Raw genomic sequence first — 25,177 nt, 5'->3', positions numbered from 1 at the left:
ACACCATAATTCAGAAGGCCTGGTGAGGTTGTCCAGATGATTATAAAAGAAGTCTCAAAAAAGGCAAATAAAACTCTGTAATTCTCGCATACAGTTGAATAAGCAAGTATTCAACTGTATGTGAGAATTACAGAGGAATTTCCATACTGAATGTTCTGGATAAGATTTATACAAGCATACTTGAGAAGAATGGCTTCCAGCTTAGTCAGTTTCGATGATGCCCTTTGAATGGAAAGACCCAAGTTCAAATCCTGTCTAAGACAAGAAAAACATTTATCTACACTTTTCAAGTAAAGGTGAGCTATAGCCAGTCTCATACAAAGGTAGAAGGGATTTTCTCAAGGAAACTCAAGTTTTTCATATTGCAATCAGGCAAACTGCCCAGGAGAAAGCATGCGATTTACATCAAAGGTATATACAGTCTTAGGGTTAAATGCCTTATCCTAGAATTGTGATTACAAAATTGTTGGAAGGTTGTGAAGATTTAAGAGTCTACTAGAATCACTGATGATGATGACACTTGGAGAAGAGCCAGCTGATTCAGGCCAAATAAAGGCTGTCAGGATCAGATAGGCGAAAACATGAGAACATAACGGGAATTGGCATTTAAGTTTTGTATATATAGAAATGATTTTAATGATATGGTCTAAATGGAACATTATACAGAAAAATATATAGTCTATACTTACAGTGCACATCTGCAATTAGAATTGAAGAATATAGAGATAACATCAGGTATAAGACAAGCATGAATGCTAGCTCCACTATTATTCATCTACCTGGATCACATTCTGAACAAATGTGGCATCAAAATTGAAGATATTCAACTTAGCTTTTTTAGAGATGATATATTGCTAAATAAATCCAGGTTTTCAAAGATTATTTGACTAGACTGAATAACTACTATAACAACTTTGCTAAGAAAATTAGCAATAAAAAAAAAAAAAAACTATAAACACAGTTTTGTCCTTTTATTGAAAAAAAAAATCATGTACTTCAAATATATAGATCAAGTAAAATATTTCATCTCTTTTAGGCATAATATTTAGGGAAAATAGCAAATTAAATATGGAAATAGACAAAGCGTGTGTGGCAGGGAGCTAGCTGAATAAATTTCGTATGGAATAAGAGAGAAATTACCCAAAATCCCGAAAAAGCAGCATATAAGACATTTTCCAAACCAATTTTAACTTATGATCTGAGAGCTGGGTTAGAAATAAAGTGGTTGATTAAAGACTATGGACAGCAGATATGAGGTTTTAAATAAAAATTAGTGGAATGAAATTACATCAATGGTAGCATCATATTAGAAATGAATATATTAAGAAGGGAACTTGATATTGTTAGCATTCAGGAAGATGTGAATAGAGATAATATAAGGTGGTATGGTCACTTAAACAGAATGGAAGAGGAAAGGTTAGCAAAACTTGTGTTTGATGCCAATTTGACAAGAAAAAGACCTATTGGAGGACTGAATTTTAGGTGGTGAGTTGATGCAGTTAGAATGCCCTAGAAGGGCCATAATATGAGATCTGACAACACCAAAGTTATAACAAACAGCAAGAAAGAGGAATTTGGATTAAAACTGTTAACAGGAAGTTAATAATAATAAACTTAATCATGTAGTGGTAATATACTAAGTATCCTGATCATCCGTTGAAGGTATGTGTGTGTGTGTGTATATATATATATATATATATATATATATCAGGAATTTAATATTCATGATGTTTTAAAACACTATAATAAATAACACATAAGTATGAACTTTCTTTCTACATAATTTGTTGTTACTAAGCTAAGTTACAATGACCCAGTAAAGTACAAATTAATACAAATATATAAACTATAACAGCATTTTCATTACCTTTTACACTTATAATAAATTGTGTTTTTTATAAAATTCTAAATTTTATCTAAATTTTAATCATAATAAAGAAAATAACTAGATGAAGGAATTTTGCATTGTACATGTAAATTGTTTTTCATGAGGAAATATACTCAAAATCATACCATATCTGAATTTTTTAAAGATCGTTATTACATAAATATCAATAGAAAAGAACATAAAAATAGTAAAGACATCTACCATTAGCATCATCATCATCAGAAAGATCCCCATTTAATTCAGCACCTCTGTATATTCTAGCCTCCATTACTTCCATCTCCATTCTATCAGACTTGTGTTGCATCTGGGCACAACGGCTCTGAAAGAAAATAATCAAAGATAACAGATAGTACTTAAGGTAAAAAGTGGTTTATAAAAATAATCACAATATAACTGATATTTATTATAAGTAATCAGGATGCACCTTAGATGATTTCAAATTACTTCAAAAGCAATATATAATTTTAATTTACAGAATCTCAACTGATATTTTTTAAAAATTTATCATATTCATTACATTTTAATCATAAATGACTAACATGTAATGAATGGTTTATTTATAAATATTAAAAGTACAAGAGAAAGTTATAAATTTGGGGAGCATGGGTCTTTGAGGGCAAATAGTTTCAGTATCCTTTAACATGAATTATTGTATTATCCATGACTTAGGTAATACAGTACTGTATTTATGTTTAGAGTGAAATAATGTCGTAGGCAAATTTCATAAGAAAATAATTTAAAATATATTTAAAAATTATTTTAATATAGCATAAAAACATCACATAAAGAATTGTCAATACTATACCAAATGAAATACTAAAATCAAGTCAGTTAATTCTTCTCAAGTCATAATAGCTGCAATCATCCTTAGTGTGAAATCAGAAGCTCAAGTGTAGAGAATGAAATGAGAGAAGACTTAATGGTGAGCAAGCAAGAAGATATATGAAGAACTAAGTAAGTTAGATATTAATAAGGCAATAGGACTTGATGACATATCACTATGTGTCTTAAGGGAATGTTCCAAGGAGTTAGCATTATTCTTGAGCCATGTGTTTAACAAGAGTCTTGAAACCGCACAAGTCCCAAAGGAGGGGAAAGAAGGCAAAATTGTTCCACTTCACACAAATTATAAGTCAATCTATATATCTTGAGTTGTAGTTAAGGTACTAGAGAGGTTGGCAAGATATAGAATACAAAAATGGGTTGATAATAGTGATATTCTTTGTGCTTGTCAGCATGGAATTGTTAAAGGTAAGTCGTGTTTCACAAACTTGCTTATGTACTATAACAAGGTGATGAATGTACTAGACAAGGGAGATTCATATACAGTGGTAAACTTAAGATTTTGTAAAGGCTTCTGATAGACTGCCACACTCACTAAAATTGAAGCAGGTGGGACTGGATGATAAGACTTGTAAATAGGTGAATGGCTATCAGATAGGTATGGGGGGGGCACTATCTTGAGAGAGGAGAGTTGCTAGTGGTGTATTGTAGGGGTCAGTTTTGTGACCATTGTTGTTTAATTTGTATATTGATAACACTGAGATAGGTTTATCTGCAATACAACTGTTTGCAGATGATGCAAAACTGGGGAGAGTGATGAAGAATCAAGCAGATGTTGTGGCCTTACAGGAGATGATTTGAATAGATTGTATGAGTGGGCAATATGGAACTGCAAATTCAATATTGCCAAGTGTGTAAGATTCTGAGATTTGGTAGGCAACAATGGGATGCAATGTATGTGTCACTTAGTGAGAAATTTTGGAGGAAATTGAGGAGATAAGAGACCTTGGAGTGGTGGTGGACAGAGATCTGAAATTGTGAAGACATCACATCAGATTATGGCAATGATGCAGAGCACCTTAACTTGTAGAAATAGAGGTTCTGGTTCTCTTGTATAAAACCTTAATCAGACCTCATATGAATCACTGTGCACATAATTTGTCCCTTGATTTTCATGGTGATGAGGTTATGTTGGAAAGAGTTCAGAGAAGACTAAGGTCATAATTGGGATCTGAGTAGACTGTGTCTGGGAAGACAGCAGAAGATTCCACTAGCACCTTTGATTTTGAACCATCTGTGTAGACAGGCACAAAATCAGAATATTCATTTCTATGAGCTTGAAAGAGCTGCTGATATACAATAGAAGAGGATGAATGGTTAACTTGCACAGAGAAACCTGCATGGTGAAATATATAAATGCTACAGTGAAATGTATTTAGTGACATATGTGCTATATTGTCTATTCCTATTTCTAGAGTTTGTAAGAGAGCTTTTAATCAAAAACCAAAGCATTCTATGGCAATCTGATGGGTGTTGTACAGAATCTCCCAATATGGACAGAAAATAGTTGGCCAAGTGGGATAGTCTGACAGGTTGATTGGTGCAAGAATGACAAAGTTCATACTGCATCATAGCAAAGGTTACAGCAATATACAAAAACCAAGCCAGACAATGCAGTATAGACAAATGAAATTACAGCAAGAACTATAGTAGTACATAATTTCATAGACTATAGCAGTACATAGGCAAAAACAAAATTACACAATAACCACAGTAATTAACTTTAATGAAATGAAACTACAGATATTTCGTACTGAAAATAACAGTATACATCATCAGTACATAAAAACAAGTATATCAAAGACCCGGGAATACAAGGGTACATACAACAATTGGTATACCAATTAAAAACTGTTGCCACATGCTAGAAATTAATAGATTAATAAATAATATTATTAAAAATATTTTTGATGGTTACATGAAATGAGAATCTCCAAAACTTTTTGGGGAGAGAGACAATCGTTCCAATTCAGATTTGGCTGATGTAAAAGGGCTTCGCAACTTTCTTTGAAAAGGCATTCATATGTAAAATTGCTTCTATGGAGAAGACGATCCTCATCCCACCAGATACTGTGTTTAGTGTCAATACTATGTTGTGCCAGACCAGACTTTTGAAGTTTCATGTATTCAATATAATACTGATGTTCATTAATTCTTTTTTTTCACAGAATGGCCTGTCTGCTCAAAGTATGTCAGATTATATTTACGAAGTATCTGGTAAATGCCAGCTAATGATAGAGGTGACAGTTTGTCTTTTGTAGATGGCAACAGATGAGAAATTTTGTTGATAGGAAAATATGTGGGAATAAGGTGACACTTCAAAATTCTACCAATAGGTTTAGAGATAAGCAGAAATATAAGGGATTGGAGCTCTGTGGTCTGTTGAAGAATCCTGAGGTGTTGGAACATAGGAGTCAATTATCTACTGGATTTGATTAATGGTTTAAATATAAATTAAAGATGCCAAGAAATTATATTCTTAGTTTAATCCTTTATCCAAGTGGAAGGAAACAAACTTTGTGCCTGAACTATTTTCAGGACTGGGCAATTCGTATAAAGAAGCTAATGACTTCGCATCACTTGACTTAGTATCCCATACTGCAAAGCACATATCCTTACGGACATGTATAATGTTATGCATTATAGGAAGAGTCACTACCCAGACTGGTTTCAACCTTTATTGAGGTCTCATAGTGGGAGCCAGACCCAGAGGTGATACCAAGGTTAAAGTAATGTCGAAGTCATATTTCTATATACGAGTAGTCAAAAGGTGTCACACCTTATTATTAAAATACTCTGGATTAGAGACAATTGTTGGAAGTTTTTTCATGTGGTTATCATGCAATTATGTTTTTAAATTTTTTTTGTAGAAGATTAAAAACATTATTCACTCTGTCTGAGTCTGATAACATCTGTGTGAGTGTCTGGCTAGATAGGTAAAAATATTTTATTCCTCTATCATGTAAACTGTTGGCACTCCATCAGAATATCACAAACGGTAAGATGCATACTGTATTTTCTACAAATGAGAGGGTCATCAGCCCTCAATAAATAAGAATGTGTAAGATGACTATGCTTATACGGAGCCTAGCAAGAACAACTTAATCACTTCTCTATGTTGATCAGAATAACAATGTTTAATTTCAAGCTTAATGTCATATGATTTGTCAATGCTTCCTGCCATGATGACTGCCATTGAGCAATTAGCTTTGATCTTATAAACCGTCCGTATATGGCACTGTCAAACAGTATGTGGAGAAAGTATGAGCTGATCTAGCAGCTGCATCTGCAGTCTATTTCCCTTTATTCCAAAGTGGATGGAAATACAGCACAACTGAAAATCAAAATTAAAGGTTTTCGTTTGTCACAACAGGTTTAACATCTCATACAGTACTGGATTTGTAAAGAGCTCAACGAGTCTCTATAAATTACACACTTTTGGTAGTAGTTTTCTTTTATATGCACAAGTGCATGTTGAATGGCATGCAACTCTGTTATAATTACTGCAATCAGGTGGGATCTGGTTGGAGATAGTAATGTCAGGAAACACAGCAGTACATCCAACACAGGTATCAGTTCTTGAGCCATCAGTATAAAATGGGTAAGAAATCAGAGTGGGCTGCTCAGTGTGCATTAAACAATTGCAGGTATGGAGTATGAGACTTCTGTAGTTGACAAAGTGAGAGGTTACAGGATGGAGTGCAAACCTGCCATGGAGAGATGCTGTTATATTTGTAGGCAATGTTGTCAACATTCATGCCAACAGATTGCATAGTCTCTTTAACATGCATACCAAAAGGACAGATGGCAGTGTGATGTGTGTGTGATATTGAGATTCACAATGCAGAGGAAAAAAGACTAGCCCATTATCAGCAACACAATCATTATTGTCTAAGGTAGATAAACAGTGTGATCTGTATCTGCCTTTCATCTTCTGGACTTTATCCCAGACAGTTTTTGCACTGGTTGTTTGATTATTCCATGATGTAAATTTAATCAAGGATTGTTTTTGACTTTGACATTTCACATAACATGCTTGGACAATTCAATATGTCATATGATTTACTACTTCACTGATAGGTGTTTGACTGACTGCATTCAGCATTTAATTTTGCAGTATGGGAAAAAGTATTCCAGTCAGCACAATCCATTTTCCATATGGAAACTATTGTAGGAGAACATGGTTCATGTGAAATCATTGTTTAGATAACAGGAAAATGATCACTTCTGTGGTTGTTGTCTTTGACATCCTACATGAGCAGTGGAAAAATGGCAGGAGAGCAGATAGTAACATTGCCTGCAGAATATGAGCAGGTAGACATACTGAGAAAATATTGAGTCATCATTCAATGATACAACCTTGTCCACTTGTGTTGGTACTACCCCATAGGGTGTTGTGCCCATTAAAGTCAACCATAAGAAGTAAGGAAGTTGCAAGATAAGGTTATTAGTATTGTGAAAATTTTTCACTTAGTTAAACTATAAATTAAAGATGCCAATTATATTCTTGATTATATTCTTGGTTTCATCCTTTATCCAAATATAAGCAAAGTTTGTGTACGAAGTAACTTCACAACTGGGCTACTTGTATAGAGAGGCTAATGACTTCCCATCAATTGCCTTAGTATCCCATAATGTAAAGCATATATCCTTACAGACAAGTATAATGCTATGCATTATGGGAAGAGCCAATAACCAGACTGCCTGTTTCTGAGTGGGACCACTGCTGAGTTCATAGCTCGGCTTCGTGGGGGTTAGTCTGCCAATGGGCAAAGCCACCACTAAGGGTTCCTCTCTGTGGCAGGGTTGGCTTGTCACTGAGTGGAACCACGGCTGAGTAAAATGATCCTTCGGGTCACTTGCTGTGCTTAGTGATCGCTTGAATTTTTGGAGACTTCCTTTCATTTATATAGTGAAACTGGTCTTGGTAGTGGCCCTTCCCATAATGCATAACATTACTTCAGTTAGTTACTTCAGGTGCAAACTTTGTTTGCTTACACTTCGATAAAGGATGAAACAAAGAATATACATGACTTCTTTTTCATGGTATTAACAACACCACAAACACTTTTAACAACAAAGATGTTTTATTAATGCTTATATTTCACTGATTTTCAACTCAGCATCATCAGAGCACAACACACGTGTAAACACAACAGTGAGTGAGTGAAACGATATAATTGCAAAAGACAAGAGATCTAAAGTCCTATTTTTTGGCGCCCTCTAACGAGAAAAAACAAACAAACAGCAGTTATCCAGGAGTTTTTCTTAGGATAACCGTCTCCCAAATGGACAAGACACTTTGGATGCTTTTGTCACCTACCTAAACAGCCAACACCCCAAAATTTTCACAGTAGAAAAAGAATCAAATAACTGTTTACCATTTCTTGACACATTAGTCACCCGCCTTTCAGATGGTTCACTATCTTTTTCTATTTACAGAAAGCCTACACACACAGGAAGATACCTACATAAACAATCACATCATCATCCAGTCCAACAGTACGGCATTTTAAAAACACTTACACACAGAGCCATTTGTTCTAACGATACAGCTCTGACCACTGAACTCCAATACCTGTGCTATACGTTCTTAGCCAACGGCTACAATCCCTACAAAATAGATAAAATACTACATAGGCCCATTACTCTGCCCTCCCCTAATACACAAGAATACAACATGACCATTTCTATTCCCTATATCAGAGGTACATCGGAAAAGATAGCCAAAGTATTGTTGAAACATGGCCTTCGCACCACTTTCAAACCTCATGTCAAGTTGGCAACTCTGATCCGCTCGCCTAAGGATAAACTTCACCCTTTAGCACACCCAGGAGTGTATGAAGTTCCATGTGACTGTGATTTGGCCTATTATGGGCAAACAGGAAGATCAGTGAACATCCGCCTGGAAGAACATGAAAGATACATTTGCTACTATTACTATGGCAAGTCGGGACTGGCAGACCACGCTTTGGACACTCCTTCACACAGGATTAGATGGAGGAAAACGAATGTGCTATTTAGGAGTCGTTATAGATCTGAAAGATTATTTTTTGAGTCAGCAATAGCTTTGAAGAATTCTCCCAACCTTAACAAATATGGTTGCATTAATTTGCCAAAAATTTGGGAGACAGTTATCCTAAGAAAAACTCCTGGATAACTGCTGTGTTTTTTTTTTTTTTCTCGTTAGAGGGCGCCAAAAATAGGACTTTAGATCTTTTGTCTTTTGCAATTATATTGTTTCACTCACTCTCTGTCGCATTTACATGCGTGTTGTGCTCTGATGATGCTGAGTTGAAAATCAGCGAAATATAAGCGTTAATAAAACATCTTTGTTGTTAAAAGTGTTTGTGGTGTCGTTAATACCGTGAAAGATAAGTTATGAATAACCATCAACACCTAAGCTTATCTGTTACAAAGAATATAATTTCTTGGCATCTTTAATTTAAAGGTTATCAAATAATTGATTTCATTTAACTTAGCACTCAGTGGTAAATAAATTGTGCATACTGTAATAAGAAATCCCACAGATAAGCAAATCAGTATTGATTCCAGAGCAGTATTAAGCTGGACATGATGGAAAGGAGTGCGACGCCCCACTACAATAGTTACTACTCCATGAGCAGGACCACCTCCAGTTCTGTCATTGCACACAATAGTGAAATAATTACTTAAGGAAAGGTCCTCATGGGATCTTAAATATATTTTCTGCAGACAGAAACAGAAAGGTTTGTGTAATAAGAAATAAGAAATGATTTCTTATTACACATGACCATAAACCTTTTCAGTATAACAGGAGCTCAGAACAGGTACAGTAGTGGCTAACTTCCTTTTCCTGATTTTATGATATATTTTGTTCTGTTTTAATTGTTTGTATTACTTTTTCATCTTTCCACTTCTGGCATGCACAGGAGTAAGCTGAGTGACCTCCCTGACAGTTGACACATTTAGCTTTCTTTGCAGAGCAAGATTTGTTATCATACTCTTTACTACCACATCAGGCACAGGTTGCAGAGTCATGATAGGCAGTTTGGGCATGCCAACATTTCTGACATTTAAAGTAGGTATGTACAGACTAACAGGACAGTTGATATACCCTGCTTTTTCAGTTATTTGAGACTTAAGTGTATCAAAAGCAAGGATGATGTCTTAGTCAGAACCAGATGACAATCCCTACATATCAGGGTGTGCCTCACACATGTCACTCCCTGATCTTTAAGCTCTGAACGTATTTACTCATAAAGAACATCAAGGAGATGCCATTCTGATATCATTCCACTACAAGAATTGGGTGTTTTATGAGGTTTCATTGCGACTGGTATTCCACCCATTCATGTTGCTTCCAATAGTTTCTTGGAATGTTGCTGACATCATGTTTCCACAAGAATATCACTAGAACATAATTTCTTAATGGTTTTTGGAGGTCCTGCAAGTTCTTCTAAACCCTTTTGAATAAAGAAGTGTGACATTTTCCCTATTGGCTTTTCATCTGTTTCATGGATGATCAAAAACACTGGTACATTTTTACAGTATCATATATTTTTTCTTTCTTACTTCTGTTACCAAATGATGTATCTGCAGTATTAGTACTTGGTTGGGACCTTGTTATGGCCTCTAAAAACTTTTGAAGATGAAGAATTCATGCTTGCTCATAACATTTCATTCTGATAAAGTAAGGTTTGTTCTTAGGACTGGAAGTGAATGAAATGGATGGATTTAGTATATTCTGGATACCAATCATATGTGCACCTGATGAGGCTGCAGCATTTGTTTTAAGAAACAGAGATTCATGATCTGACTGTTTAACCGCCCCCAACCGGCCAGGACATATATATATATATATATATATATATACGTCCAGATAAATCTGGATACGATTCTGTAATATCTATTGAATAACATGGATAAGAAGTGCAAGTTGGTCTCACTATTTCATCCACCTCGGCCAGCAGAGAAGTTAATAAAAGTCTTGCACAGCAGGTAGAATCCCTAAAGAGTGGGAACAATGCTAAGAGTGCCACTGCATAAGTATTATAGTGTAAAACAGAAACTGTAAATGCATAGATCAGTTTGCAGGTCTTCATTTGTCTTGTTAATGATGTTTTATCAATGTTGTCATATTTTATAACTAAACAAACAAGTAGTCAATGAAGGGATATGCACATGTACATAAAATTCAGAATTTTTCTGAACTTTGCAAAGACATTTAACAGACTCATATTTAAGTTATAACAAATGAGTTGAGATAAATTCAAGATACCAAGAAATTATATAATTGGTTTAATCCTTTATCCAAGTATAAGGAAACAAAGTTTGTACCTGAAGTATTTTCAGGACTGGGGCAACTTGTATATAGAAGCTAATGACTTGATATCACTTGCCTTAGTATCCCATAATGCAAAGCACATATCCTTAAGGACAAGTATAATGCTATGCATTATGGGAAGGGTCACTACCCAGACCAGTTCCAATCTTTCTTGAGATCTCATCAGTGGAATAATGCATTAGCATTATAGGAAGGGTTACTATCCAGACCGGCTTTGCCCTTTGTATAGGTGAAGCGGGCTCTAAAAATAAGACGATCCTAAAAGATCGCCCAACTCAGGGTTGTTCCACTCAGTGACAAGCTCACCCCATCACTGAGAAGAACTTCTCAGCATTGACTCTACCTAGTGGCAGGCTTATCCCACCACCAAGCAGAGCCATAATCTCAGTGGCGGCCGCACTCAGAGACAGGCAAAAACTTACCCCCAAGCAGAGCCTCTCGGAGCCAGACCCAAATCGGTTTCGACCTTACTGAGTGGAAACCAGACCTAGAGGTGATACTAAGATTGAAGTAATGCAGAAGTCATATTTTTATATACAATTAGCCAAAAGATGTCACAACTTATTATTAAAATACTCTGGATTAGAGATAATTGTTGGAAGTTTTTCCACTTGGTTATACTATAAATTAAAGATACCAAGAAATTATATACTTGGTTTAATCCTTTATCCAAGTGTAAGCAAACAAGTCATTAGCTTCTATATACGAGTTGTTCCAGTCTTGAAAATAATTCAGGTGCAAACTTTGTTTGCTTACACTTGGATAAAGGATTAAACCAAGTATATAATTTCTTGGTATCTTTAATTTATAATATAACCAAGTGGAAAAACTTCCAACAAATGAGTTAAGATAATTTAGTAGTAAATTAGATTGATCATTAACCATGTTGCCAGATATCAGGTGTATCAAGGAGGAGGAGAAAGAAGTGGTATTCCACATGACTGAATTTAACTTCTGTTAATGATATGAATAAAGTGCAGGAAAATTATGCAAAATGTGAGTTTTTAGGAATGGTGTATATGTAGTGGCTTGCTCTTCACGAGGATTCGAATAGGCTTGAAAGGTGGGCAAATCCTTGGGGTACAATTTTAAAATAGTTAAGTAGGTTGTTTCAAATAGTGATATTTATGAAAGTATTGGTGGACTATACTGGACAGGAAGTTGAATTTCAATGGTGAAGACTACCACATAGATTGTTGAAATAGTGAAAAGGAAGTTCATCAGCAGAGATAAGGATGTGGTGAAGTCATTATATAACACTTTGATCAAACCACGTGTAAATCTGGTAAACTAGATTCTAAGAAGATAAAAAGAAAGTCTTATAAAAGGTACAAAGGAAGATCACAAAAAATGATATCGGAATTGAAATGTTAGCTGTGAAGACAGACTGAAAGAATATAATCTGCAGAGCTTGCTAGATAGAAGTGATATGATTGGCCATAAGTTACTGAGAAAGACATTAGGATAGACACCAAGATTTTCCAGAGGGTAGAAGAGGGAAAAGAGGCAAGGATAAGGCAAGAAAGTGAGAAATAGGCTTTCTCATAGAGTGCTAGGTACAAACAGAGACTGAGAGGGTGGTGGTGGCATGAGTGCATATAATTCTACCTAACTTTGCATCATCAGCAAATATTTGAAGATTCCCAGTCAATGCACATGAAACATCATTAACATATATAGTAGGGCTCAAGCACAGAACCCTTAGGCATGCCACTGGTCACCTTCTTTTTCTGTGACACTGCCCCATTGTATACAACTTGCTGGTATCTATCAGAAAAGCCAATCTTCAATACATCTAACTAATCTGTTACCTAATCCCATCTTTTGCAACTTGTACACCAATCTGTCATGGGGTAATCTATCAAATGCTTTGCAAAGTCCAAGAAAATTATTATATAGGAATTTCCCTTATCTAATGCATTCACCACCTGCCCTACACAAATCCGTATATGCTGACCATCACCGGGAATTTTATGTCCATCAACCCAATCCTGTATTCTATTTCTAACAGATTTTCCCAACACTTTGATCACAACTGTAGATATACAGACTGGTCTATAAATGGAAACTTCTGTCCTAGAATCATGCTTCTGAAGAGGTACTATTTTGTTTTCTTTCCACTCCTTAGGAACCTTCCTCACTGCAAGAGGAAGGTCTATTCATTAAATAGACAGGTCAAGGGCACAGCTAACTCTTTTGCATATTATTTAAAAATATGAGGTGACATGGCATCCATTTCCACAGTCTTATTAATATCTAACACAAGAAACACGTGATATATCTTTGATTCTTCCCATTTATTGTTCTGTTATATAAAGCTTTGATTAGGCCACACATGGACTATTATGCCCAGATTTGGTCACCTGGTTTTCAGAAGGACGAAGAGATGTTGGAAAGGGTCCAGAGGCGACTGACTAAGGTAGTTTCTGACCTCTGGAATGTCGAGTATGCGGAAAGATTGAGAAGATGCAACTTGCAGAGTCTGGTGGAGAGGAGGAAGAGGGGAGATATGATAGAGACCCACAAGTTAGTAAGGGGTTGTTATAGGATCAATGCTGGAGAGGTTCTACAGAAAATAGTGGGAGATCAGGGGTGAACCAGAGGCTGGAAACTGTATAAAGAGGGTGTGAGAAGCAGGTTTTTTCATGCAGAGTTGTGAATGATTGGAATGCCTTGCATGAGAGTGTGGTGTCCGCAGAGAATTTGAGTGTGTTTAAAGCATGGTATGATGAGCTGTGTGTATGATAAAAGGATCTCCTAGATGATTCTTTGACTCCACGGGGTCTTGGGTAATAATAATAATACTTGCCTCCCTTCTACATGTTGCACAGCATCATTCACACCACTATGATATACATTGATGAAGTGTTCATTAAACAATTCCACTATGTCATTTGCTGTGGTTACTCTGCTGTCATAACCATCCATTAGTGTCAACCTGCCATAATTATTTTTTCTCTTGTTGCCACATAGCAGAAAAATTTCCTTGGATTAGCTTTGACCTGACTGGCCAATCTCCTCTCATATTCTACTTTTTTTTATTTTCTATCCATGTTTGTCACTATTCTGGCCTACAGTTTATATTCTTTGCATTTGTTCACTAGAAACTATGTTGTACCATCTCCATAAAAACTTCTTTTGCCACACTGCTTGCTTGATTTCAGTGTTCATCCATCTCACTCCTACTTCATTTTTTTGCTTAACTTTTGATATTCAGTTATGAATTGCTTGCGACTCTGCCTTATCATTTCCCATGCACTGTCAACATCTTTTCTGCGCAACTCATCAACTCAATGTATTGGTGCTAGTTAACTATGGAGCTTCTCATAATCACCTATCTAATAGTTCCACATATATCTTCTTGATAACTTTTTCCTTTTTGACTACCTTCCAAACCAATACCTCATGATTACTCTCATCAGTCAGTGGCAGTGTTAATACCTCATTCACAACCACATCCTGTGAGGATATTATCAATTCACTCTCCTTGTTTCTATACACTATTTCTTCTTTCCAATCCACATTCCATTATTTAAAATTTCCCATTAGGATCAAATTATTTTAATGGCTCAACTAATTTGACTAAACATTTCACAATGAGTGCTCTCCACATTCCCTGGCCTATAACATTATCCTATTAGATATACTATTCTATTGATTTCAATAGATTCATCGCACTAAGCAGCTTCAAAATCTTCACGTGTATTATTTTCTACGCGCACTCTTGAAGAACAGTCGATGATGAATATAACTCAGATTTTACTCAGAAGAATAATTAAATTACATAAGCAAAGTGGATATTAGATCCAGCATTATTTCAAAGCCGTATGTAAAAATTATGAACGTTTCATAACTTAACCAGAGAGAACTTGCAGAAATACATTCATCGGCATCCGAGTTGCTTTAGTGTAGATTACTTAAAAGACATAGCCGCTGCTCAGGTATCTATATATTCATCTTTTATTAGCCCATTTCTAGGTTTCACTGGCCTGACAGTTGTTTCGAACTGGTTGAATGATTGAAGATTATAAATGAAACTGCATATTTTTTGGGATGAAAGTGTGATGTTTGGATTTCAAATGTAGAAAAGGTATACATTGCAGTATCCCAGAATTATAATCTTGTTTTCATCCATATTAGATCAGTGCACTCAGTGTTTTCATCCATATTATACCCAAAAAATGTATACACTGTAATACTACAGAAATTATTTTTTTTACATCCATGTTAAACCAAAGCATATATATGTAAATAAAATTTTTCATGTAAAATTACATTTGTGATGCACTTTTAGTATATAAATAGTTAACTTTTGGTTTAATGAAATGAAAACAGCACTATGAATGAATTAAACAATTGTTTAATGACTCCAATATTTTGTCACTATCACAGTAATATGACATAATCACTTTAATGTTCACAAATACAACACAGAAATACAAACTAGTAATGACTAGATTGAAAGCCTAATGTCCTAGGAAAGCAATGTTAGCTGTTGGCCAGGTGTTCTGCACAACTGTATGTTTATTCAATTTGCTAAAACAACATCTTATTTCAGAGGAAGTATGCCATATTGCATAGAATAAAAAAACGGTTTTCATTAAATGTGGTAATAAAGGATTAATTTAATAAGAATATAATTTCTTCAAATATAATATCAGTGAGAAATCTAGGTATAACTGTGTCAAACATAGAGATAGTAAAAATATGATAATACATCATTTTGCTATTTATATATTTGGTGAGCACTTTGTGGCATAAAATTGTTGGCATCAGTGAAACATGGCTCTCAGATTCAGATGTAACTGTCGAATGTAAAGGACAGTATTTTTTAGGAATGACAGAAAGAGTCCAGTTCAGACAGAAACATATGAAAGCAATAATGTAACTTGTAGTACTGATTTTGAGGGTATCTGGTGTGTAATGGAGGCTAACAAGATGAAATACAAGAGTGGTCTGAAAAATTCTCGGCCTAACAATGAAAAAACGAATTTATAATTTCAAAATGATTTTTATTTTTCAACATAATCTCCTTTAAGACTAATATATTTATTCCAGCGATACTCCAGCACCATTACCATGTCCCTGTAGTGGTTCTCAGTAAGATTTGTAAAATACCCCTCTACAGCTGCAATCACCTCTTAATTCGAAGAAAAACACTGACCAGCGAGGAAGAGTTTTAGTTTGGGGAAGAGATAGAAGTCAGAGGGAGCCAAATCTGGGGAATAGAGTGGATGTTCCAACAATTCATAGTGCAGATCCCTTAATTTTCATATTGCCAAAACACCTTTGTGGGCAGGTGCATTGTCTTGATGAAAGATGATTTTTTTCCTTCTGCAAATCGAGTCTTTTCTCATGAATTTTTTCGTCTAGTCTGGTTAAAAGATTGGAATAATATTCCCTGGTTATTGTTTTACCCCTTTCAAGATAATTAATAAACAAAATGCCTTTAGCATCCCAAAACACCAATGCCATGACCTGCTGATGGAACTGACTTTGTCTTCTTTGGCACTGAACAACTGCTTCTGTCCACTCTTTTGACTGTTGTTTGGATTCTGGTGTGTAATGTTGAATCCAAGTCTCATCCATAGTAATAAATCAGTTTTATTCTTGTTAAAATGCTCCAAGCCCTGTTCAGAGATTTTCATGTGAGTGCATTTTTGATCTGTTGTGAGCAAGCGTGGCACCCATCTTGTGCAAAGCTTTTTCATTTGCAATTCTTCACGCAAAATATATCCTACACATTCTTTTGAAATGCCTATAGTCTCAGCAGTTTCATGCACTTTGACTCACCATTCATCCAATACCATATCATGCACTTCATCAATGATTTCTGGTGTTGTTAGACTTTTTGGACATCCTTCACATGGATCACCTTCAAGGTTGGTACGGTCACGTTTAAACTTGGCAGCCCATTTCTTAATTGTCAAAAACGAAGGCGAAGAGTGCCCATAAAATTTTATGAACTTTGAATGAATTTCTTTTTATGTTAAACCTTCTTTTACAAAGAATTTTATTTTATAACCGCATGATACTCAATTTTATTGATTTAGGGATACAGACAACACTTTTGCTTCAGACAGTTGTATAAAACAAACTACTTAATAGAATGACTTGCAATTTTACATGGATGCTTATGACAGATGTACCAACTTAGAAAAAAAAATCTTGCCGATAGTGTTGCCATCTATGGTCGAGGCCGAGAACTTTTTAGACCACCCTCATATATGATAGGGTGTTGCTACAGACCTGGTGGTCCAACTGCTGGGAACAATGAATGGCCAATTTACCCTAATGGGTACCTAACAAGTAATCATTATGCGAGACAAATTATTCAAATATTAATTGTAAAGTACAAAAAAACTCACAATAATGATGAAGCTGTTGCATGACAATTTTCTGAAGCCGCATGTGAAAGAAGGAAACTGGAGGTCAAAGAATGTTAGATTTGATTGTGGCATCAGAGGATGTATATTTAAGAATGTGACTGTTTTGCCACCAGTTGGTGACAGTAATCATTCCGCACTGACCTGGGAAGTAGCCAATTGTATGTATGTTCTAATCAGGACAGTTATATGCTGAACTACAAATCTGAAAATTATCACAATTCCAGGAGAATATTATCTTTTGTTCCATCGTATCAGTTGCTGAATGGGAAGGATATCAGCAGTGCATGGGAAACTTTGAAAAGATGCTTAAATGATGCAGTATCTGAATGTGTCCCTAGCGTTTGAAAAACAAATAGAATAGAAGTGAAATGGAAATGCAATCTCACTAAACAAGATATACATAAGAAGAAGATATGGAAGAAATATCATGAGAATAAAAGTGAGAAGAGTATGAAATATATAAATTTCAGGCAAGAAACGTTATGAATATTGTATAGAAAGCTGAGATTTTAGAGAAGTTGGTAAGAACACACAACAGAAATGGGTGGACAGCATGGGTTTACTAAAGAGAAGTCATGTCTGAGCAATTTGCTCATATTTTATAATAATGTTACAGCTCAGCTGGATAAAGGAAATGGATGTACTATGACAGTATTAGACTTTGCTAAAGCATTTGATAGGATACCACATGAGAGGCTGTTACATAAACTACAGAAAATGGGATTGGAATGTAAACTATTGGTTTAGATGAGTAGGTGGCTGATGGACAGGTGTTAAGATATTTAAATATCTTAATTTCTCTCGTTGCCTGTGCCATTGTTCATTTACTAGGGGTCTATTTATTATGTATCAATATTTATTTTCCTCTTTATGTTTTACAAATATTTCACTCAAACTTTTTTACAGGCCTACATATATTTTTTTCCACAGGCCTACATATATTTGATGTTTCACTATGCTACATTTACACATGGCAGGGTAAAGCAACAGGATTATTTGACAGCTGATCAGGAAGCCTCCCACAGATGAATTACCATCAGGTTCGGGTCAGTGCACTATCTGGCAGCCAGTTTGCAGAAAAATGTTTTACTGCTGTACCCTCAAATAGAGCAGAAACTAAATGCCTAATTGAGTCCCTAATTCATGAATCCCTAATTCAGATTTCATAATTTTTTTGTAACTATTAATTTAGCTTTGAAAAATTGTTTGGAGAGTACTCAAAGACTATAGGTCTTTCAGTATAAATTTTAAATTTAAATTCAATTTAAAATTTTTATTAATTATAAGATCAAAATAAATGTTAAATATCTGAATACACTTTAATACTGTAGTTAGTGCATGCTGTTAGTACATGTTAGGAATGTTTAGCATAGATAATGGATCTAGGAATTCAATCCTCAGATTTGGATGAGTTCCATGACATTGTTTCAAGGTTGTTCTTGTCTGCTCTGTCTGACACATTTTTATAGTCCTTGACATATCAAAGAACTTTTAAGTACCATTAGCAAATAAATATATATTTTTTCCTATTATGCAAGTGCATTTTCAATTTAAAAAATTTATTTTCATATAGTGAAAATTTGTATAACTTAAATTTTTAGCAACATTAATTTTTATTATTATTTAAATGCACCCCTAATCTACTAGTTCAAGAATATTCATGAAAATATTCTGTCTTGAAAGCATATAATTAAGTAGTGTATTTGTTTTTGTTAAAATTGTATGTGTGTGTGCGTGCACACACATGCAGGCATTTACAAAATTGTTAATTTAAAAAGAAATTTAAAAAATATAAGTGAAACTTTCACTGCAGATTTCATTATTATGATAATACTCGGTGACTATGTGATGAAGGCAATATGAATGAAGTAGTGGCATGCAACTCTGTTGTATAATGTATTTTGTATAATGTAAAGATAAGTGCTATTTTGAATAATAATTGGCACTGTTTCATATATTTTAGGGTTTCATCATCATCATCATCAAATTCCTGCCAAATACCCTCAAGGGGTGTACAGGATATGACAGTACTACATGAAAAATTTACATCATTACTAACTTCCTATCTACAATTTTCCTCCAAATCAGTCTGTTACTAGTCAAGACTCCAACATTATCACATCTTATATTTCTATCGTCTAACGAACTTTGTACCGTATCAATCCACCTATATCTTGGTCTTCCTCCGGGTCGTTTTCCTGCCAACCTGGCAGAGAACACTTGTTTTGCTAATCTTTCCTCTCCCATTCTATTTAAGTGACCATACCACCTGAGATTACTAATCTTTCTCAGGACTCTCATATCTGCAGTCTCTAGTCTTTGGTCAAGTGTTTTACTTCTGACCCAGCTCTCAGATCCATAAGTTAAAACTGGTTTGAACACTGTCTTGTAGACAGCTAATTTAGTGTTCCGACTAATTTCTCTCTTATTCCATATGAATTTATTCAATTGACTTCCCACCATACCAGCTTTGCTGATTCTGTTGTCTATTTCTATATTTAATTTACCATCTTCAGTAAAAATCGTGCCTAAGTAACTGAAACGTTTTACTTGTTCCACAGGTTCTCCATTCACAACACACTTGACATTTTCAATGATTCTGCCTATTTTCATTGTCTTTGTCTTTTTATTGCTGACTTTCATACCATATCTATTACAACAGCTATTCAATTTAGTCAGAGAATCTTGCAGACTTTTAGCGGATTTATTTAGAAGTATAACATCATCTGCATAAAGCAAAGAGCTGACATTAACATCTCCAATTTTGATATCAGGTTTAATACCAATTTCCTTCATAATGTGATCCATATAGATAATGAATAACAGAGGGGATAATGTACATCCTTGTCTCACACCAGATTTAATATTAAACCATCTTCCTGTACTTCCTTCAATTCTAACTGCTGACTTACAACTCAAATAAAGACTATGTATTGCTTGATATAATGCACCATTGACACCATATAACTGCAGCGTATTGAATAGCTTCTCTCTTGGCACCTTGTCATATGCCTTTTCCAAATCGACAAAACTTAAATACAGATCTTTGTTATATTCCCATGCTTTCTCGACTATTTGTCGTAAAGTGAAGATCTGATCCTGACAGCCTCTATTTGGCCTGAATCCAGCTTGTTCTCCATCAAGCTTTTCTTCCACAATTCTTCTCAACCGTTTCTCAAGTATACTTGCATAGATCTTGCCAGGAACACTCGGTAGGGAAATACCTCTGTAATTCTCACATTCAGTTTTATTTCCCTTTTTATATGGGTACTATGAGAGCTCTACTCCAATCATCGGGAATTCGTCCCTCAGTTCAGGCTTTCTGAACTATGCAGTGCAGCCACTGTAAGACTTTTATACCACCATACTTCAGCATTTCTGGTCGAATATCATCTACTCCTGCTGCCTTTCCACATTTCAAGCCTTTGATGGCTTTTTCTACTTCAAGTATGGATATGTATTCCTGACTGCATGCCTGGTCAGTGTTTTTTACCACTGTGCTGTCATCACTGCTTGTTTCATTTAGCAAATTTTCAAAGTAATTACTCCATACTTCAAGGATATCTTTTTCTCCCGTTTTCATGTCACCTTTATCATCTCTAACTCCTTTTACAGCACTCTTGCCTCCATTTTTTAGCTTCTTCAACAACCTCCAGAATATCTTACCACCTTCTTGATATTTATTTTCTATATTCTTGCCAAACTCATCCCATGACTTTTGTTTAGCTAGTTTTACACAGTGTTAGCATTTTTGTATTTGTCTTTATATTCTCTAAGAGCACAAGGTGACTTATTTGACAGGAACTTTTGATATGCGTTCTTCTTTTCCTTCACTGCCTCTTTAACTTCCTGTGTCCACCAGAGAGTTCTGATTTTTTTATCCTTGCACACAACCTCACCACATGCCTCTCTGGCAGAATCAATCAATGTTTTCTTCAGAGTTTGCCACTGAATCTCCAAGGTTTGATTCCTGTTCTCAAACTCTTTCATTTTCTTTTCAATAATCTTTCTGTATTTTAGTCTGCAGTTCACATCTGAGAGCTGCTCAACTTTTATTCGCTTTAAAACTTTCTTACATGTCATTCTTTTCAATATGAAATTCAATTTTATCCTGCTCAAGACTAAATAGTGATCGCTTCCAATTTCAAATCCTCTGTACACTCTGGTGTCCTGCACCAGGGAGAAAACATCACTATCAACAATAACATAGTCAATGAGACTTTTCTTATTCCTAGCCTCTTCTCTCCAGGTGAATTTGTGCACATTTTTATGTTGGAACATGGTGTTAGTAATAACCAGTCCATGTCCTGAGCAGAAATCCAACAGATATTTGCTATTATTATTAGCTTTGCTCTTTTCTCCAAATTTTCCCAAAATATTTCTGTATGTCTCACAATCATTTCCTACTCTGCTATTTAGATCCCCAACAAGGACCAACTTTTCCTTTTTCATTGTGTCAGTTGCTTTTTCTAAAGAGTCAAAAAATTCCTCCACTTCTACCTTAGTAGAACCTTCTGTGGGACTATAGGCACAAATAAGTCTCATTGTCCAGTTCCCCATTCTCATATTTGCCCACATTACTCTACTTGAGACTGACTGCCATTCAAGAAGATTAGCCTAGTATTTTGTGTTGAATACTATGGCTACTCCTTCTTTTCCTTGATTGTCATTGCCTGAATATAACATTTTGTATTTATTGCTCAGAAAGATCTCACCAGTTTTTGTCTTTTTTGTTTCATTATTATGTCCCTATTATGTCGATCTGGTACTTATCTAATTCCTCAGCTAGCTCCATTTCTTTGCCATTCAGGCTTCTTACATTGATAGTACCGATCTTTAACTCTGGTGATGTTGAGTTGGGGTTTGTTTTCAGATTTGTTCCAGTAGCTGACTTTTCGCTGTTCGCCCTGGTTCCCTGGCGAAAACAACGGGGGGCCTTGTTTAACCGGGCAACGCCCCAGCCGGCATGAAATTCTGTCATGTTGTACCATCATTTTTTATTTTGGTTTAACCAATAAGAATACAATTTGGTTGGCTAAATCCCAAATTGCCAGCCCATCCTCGTTCGTTCAGTATCAAAGTAGATACCCAACAGGGTGCACCACGAGAAGGTTAGGATTGGACATTAGGTCAGAAGCCCTGGTCGGTTCTCCACATTCCTTTAAAGGCTATGTGGAGGTCTCCTCTCAGTTATACAGCTTTGACCCTTAAGCACCCCTTTAGGGTTTCATTATACCCTAAAATGAATGAAACAGTGATGTCCTGATGTCCATTGCCATGCATATACATATACATATGCATGGCATTGTAAGAGATGTCTTTGTGAAGAGGGATAGAATGAGCAAAATACGAGAGAAAGTATGGATTTGTCGTAAGTGCGATATACTGTTGGATCACGATACACAGAATGTGAAACTGACAGAAAAGACAGATAGTGTACATGAAAGAAACAGAAATGAAATGAAAGACAGAGAGACTGACAGAGTGAAAGAATGCAGGAATGTAGAAATGAAAGTTACGAAAAACCAAAATGAAATGAAAACAGGAGAAACTGAGGGAGTGAAAAAATGCAAGGATGTAGAAGCAAAGGTTATGGAAAAAGTTGCGAAAAACAGAAGTGAAATGAAAGTTGGAGAAACTGAAGGAGGGAAAGAATGCAAAGATGTACAAGCAAAAGTTAGTGATAAAGGGGTGAAAGAAAGTAAAAGGTGATTTGGCAGGTGTAGTGAGGAAATCACAACCAACATATGGCTTGGATAGGACTGGTTATAGACATAAAAATGAACTGTTGTGTTTGTTTCCAAATGCCAGAAGTATCAGAAATAAAGGGGATTAAACGGTTTCAGTGATTGAGTTTATTCGCCCCCAAATCATTGGAATAAGCGAAATGATTGAATGAAGATGATATCGTAACCGGAATAGAAATGGAATGGTACAATATTTTTCCTGATGATAGAAAGGGCAGGAAGGGAGGGGAAGTACTGCTGATGATAGCAGGTGAATTAAGTCCGCATAAGGTAGACATGAAAGGGGAAAATAATGGCAGTGCTTATGAGGCAGTGTGGTGTAATGTGGGGGATGAGAGGAAGACATATTTAGTTGGATGTTGCTATAGGCCTGGGAATGTGGAAGGTGTGATGAAGAAATATATAAAGAACTTGGATTAGTGAACGAAGGAAGGGTAATTATCATGGGTGATTTTAATTATGGTGGTATAGATTGGAATGAAGAGATAGCATTTGGGAATAAGGAAAATGAATTTCTGGAGTTCTTAAGAGATAACTATCTCAGGCAGCATGTAAAGAAAGGCACACACAAATCAAGAGTTCTAGAACGATGAGATCTATGCATATAGATCTCATCATTTCATCAGAGGATGTAATTGTTATAAGGGTTACACATTTTCCACCAGTTAGCAAATGATCATGAATAATCACCTGTGTTGTGGCTAGTCATATGCAGACTTTTGCAAGGTAAAGATATAAGTGGAATTATAATGGTGATTATGACAAGGTTAGGAAACAAATTCAAGCTATAACATGGAATGAGGAGTTGAGCAGTAAGGAAATAAATGCTGCTGCATTTTTGAAAATTATGGAGACAACTACCGTGTTTGAATAAAAAACTTTAGTTTAATATCGCTAAAATCTACATTCGACGTTTCGACCTTTATGTCAAGATCATCTTCTGGATCATACAACTATACACGGAAAACAAGCTACACTACAATCAAACTGGCTTGTTAAAGACAGTGACCAGCCGCTACAACAATTGTTGGCCTGACCTCTGGTGAAAAAAAAAAAAAAAAAAAAAGCTAGAGTCCTATTATTAGTGTGATCTGTTGGTTGTAGAAATACATTGGGCACAACAACAAGTATCTATCTATATACATATATTAACATCATGTACATTCCAGCCAGTTGGTATGGAATGGTTTCTAATATTAGCTGAATTTTTAGATTGGCTAGAGTCCTAACTTATGCTGGATCTTTATATTAGGTAGGCTGAATGTGTGCCATCCAGATCCTTGGAATTTTCATGCCATCTTTGTTGTTGATATTTGGGTGGTTTATCAGGATTTCGCAGGCTTCCTTAAATTTCCTTTTGTACCAGGTTTTTGTGCGGTGGAAAGAGCGGGTGCTTTTCCAGTTGATTTGGTGTAAGGTGTTGAGTGCATGGTCTGAGAGGTCTGCTTCACCATAATGGTTATATTTAATGTGTCTAACATGTTCTTTCTTGCGTATAGGGATTGTCCGTCCTGTTTCACCAATGTATGTTAAGTTACAGGTACAGCGGATGCAATAGACTCCAGGATGTGCTAATGGGAGGAGGGATCCTTAGAGGAGTTGAATGTGGTTTTAAGTTTAGTGGGTGGTTTAAAGGTAGCACTGAAGTTATAATGTTGTAGGATTCTGATGACTTTTTCTGATAACCCTTTAATGTATGGGATGGCTATGGTTTTATTGTAATCTAGATTCGTTTTTGTTGTAGTTTTATAGAGTATTTTATTAACAGTATTTTTGTTATAGCCATTATTTATGAATGTGTCACTAATGATTTTTAGTTCTCGTTTCAGAGCTTCCTGGTTAGAGCAAATAGTTGTAGCTCTGTTTTTAAGAGTGTTAATGACTCCATATTTTTGTGATGGGTGGTGGTATGAATTAGCAAGTATGTATTGGCCAGTTTGTGTCGGTTTTCGGTAGACCATGAAGGATAGACTGCCTGAAGGAA

The 25,177-nt window shown here is 35.5% G+C and overlaps 1 protein-coding gene across 1 annotated transcript in view; it reads right to left on the bottom strand.

The window, feature by feature from the left end:
* Mhcl (Myosin heavy chain-like) overlaps positions 1 to 25,177 on the bottom strand; it is a 719,798-nt gene that overhangs the window by 203,404 nt on the left and 491,217 nt on the right. The window contains exon 22 of the mRNA XM_090414205.1: positions 2,090 to 2,207. Coding sequence (XP_090270331.1) covers positions 2,090 to 2,207 — 118 coding nt within the window. The remainder of the gene's footprint in view (positions 1 to 2,089; positions 2,208 to 25,177) is intronic.

Source organism: Typopeltis vanoorti, chromosome 24, assembly GCF_054136105.1.
Source record: "Typopeltis vanoorti isolate ZY-2024b chromosome 24, IOZ_Tvanoo_1.0, whole genome shotgun sequence".
Taxonomy (NCBI): domain Eukaryota; kingdom Metazoa; phylum Arthropoda; class Arachnida; order Uropygi; family Thelyphonidae; genus Typopeltis; species Typopeltis vanoorti.
This window is presented reverse-complemented; position numbering and strand designations above follow the sequence as displayed.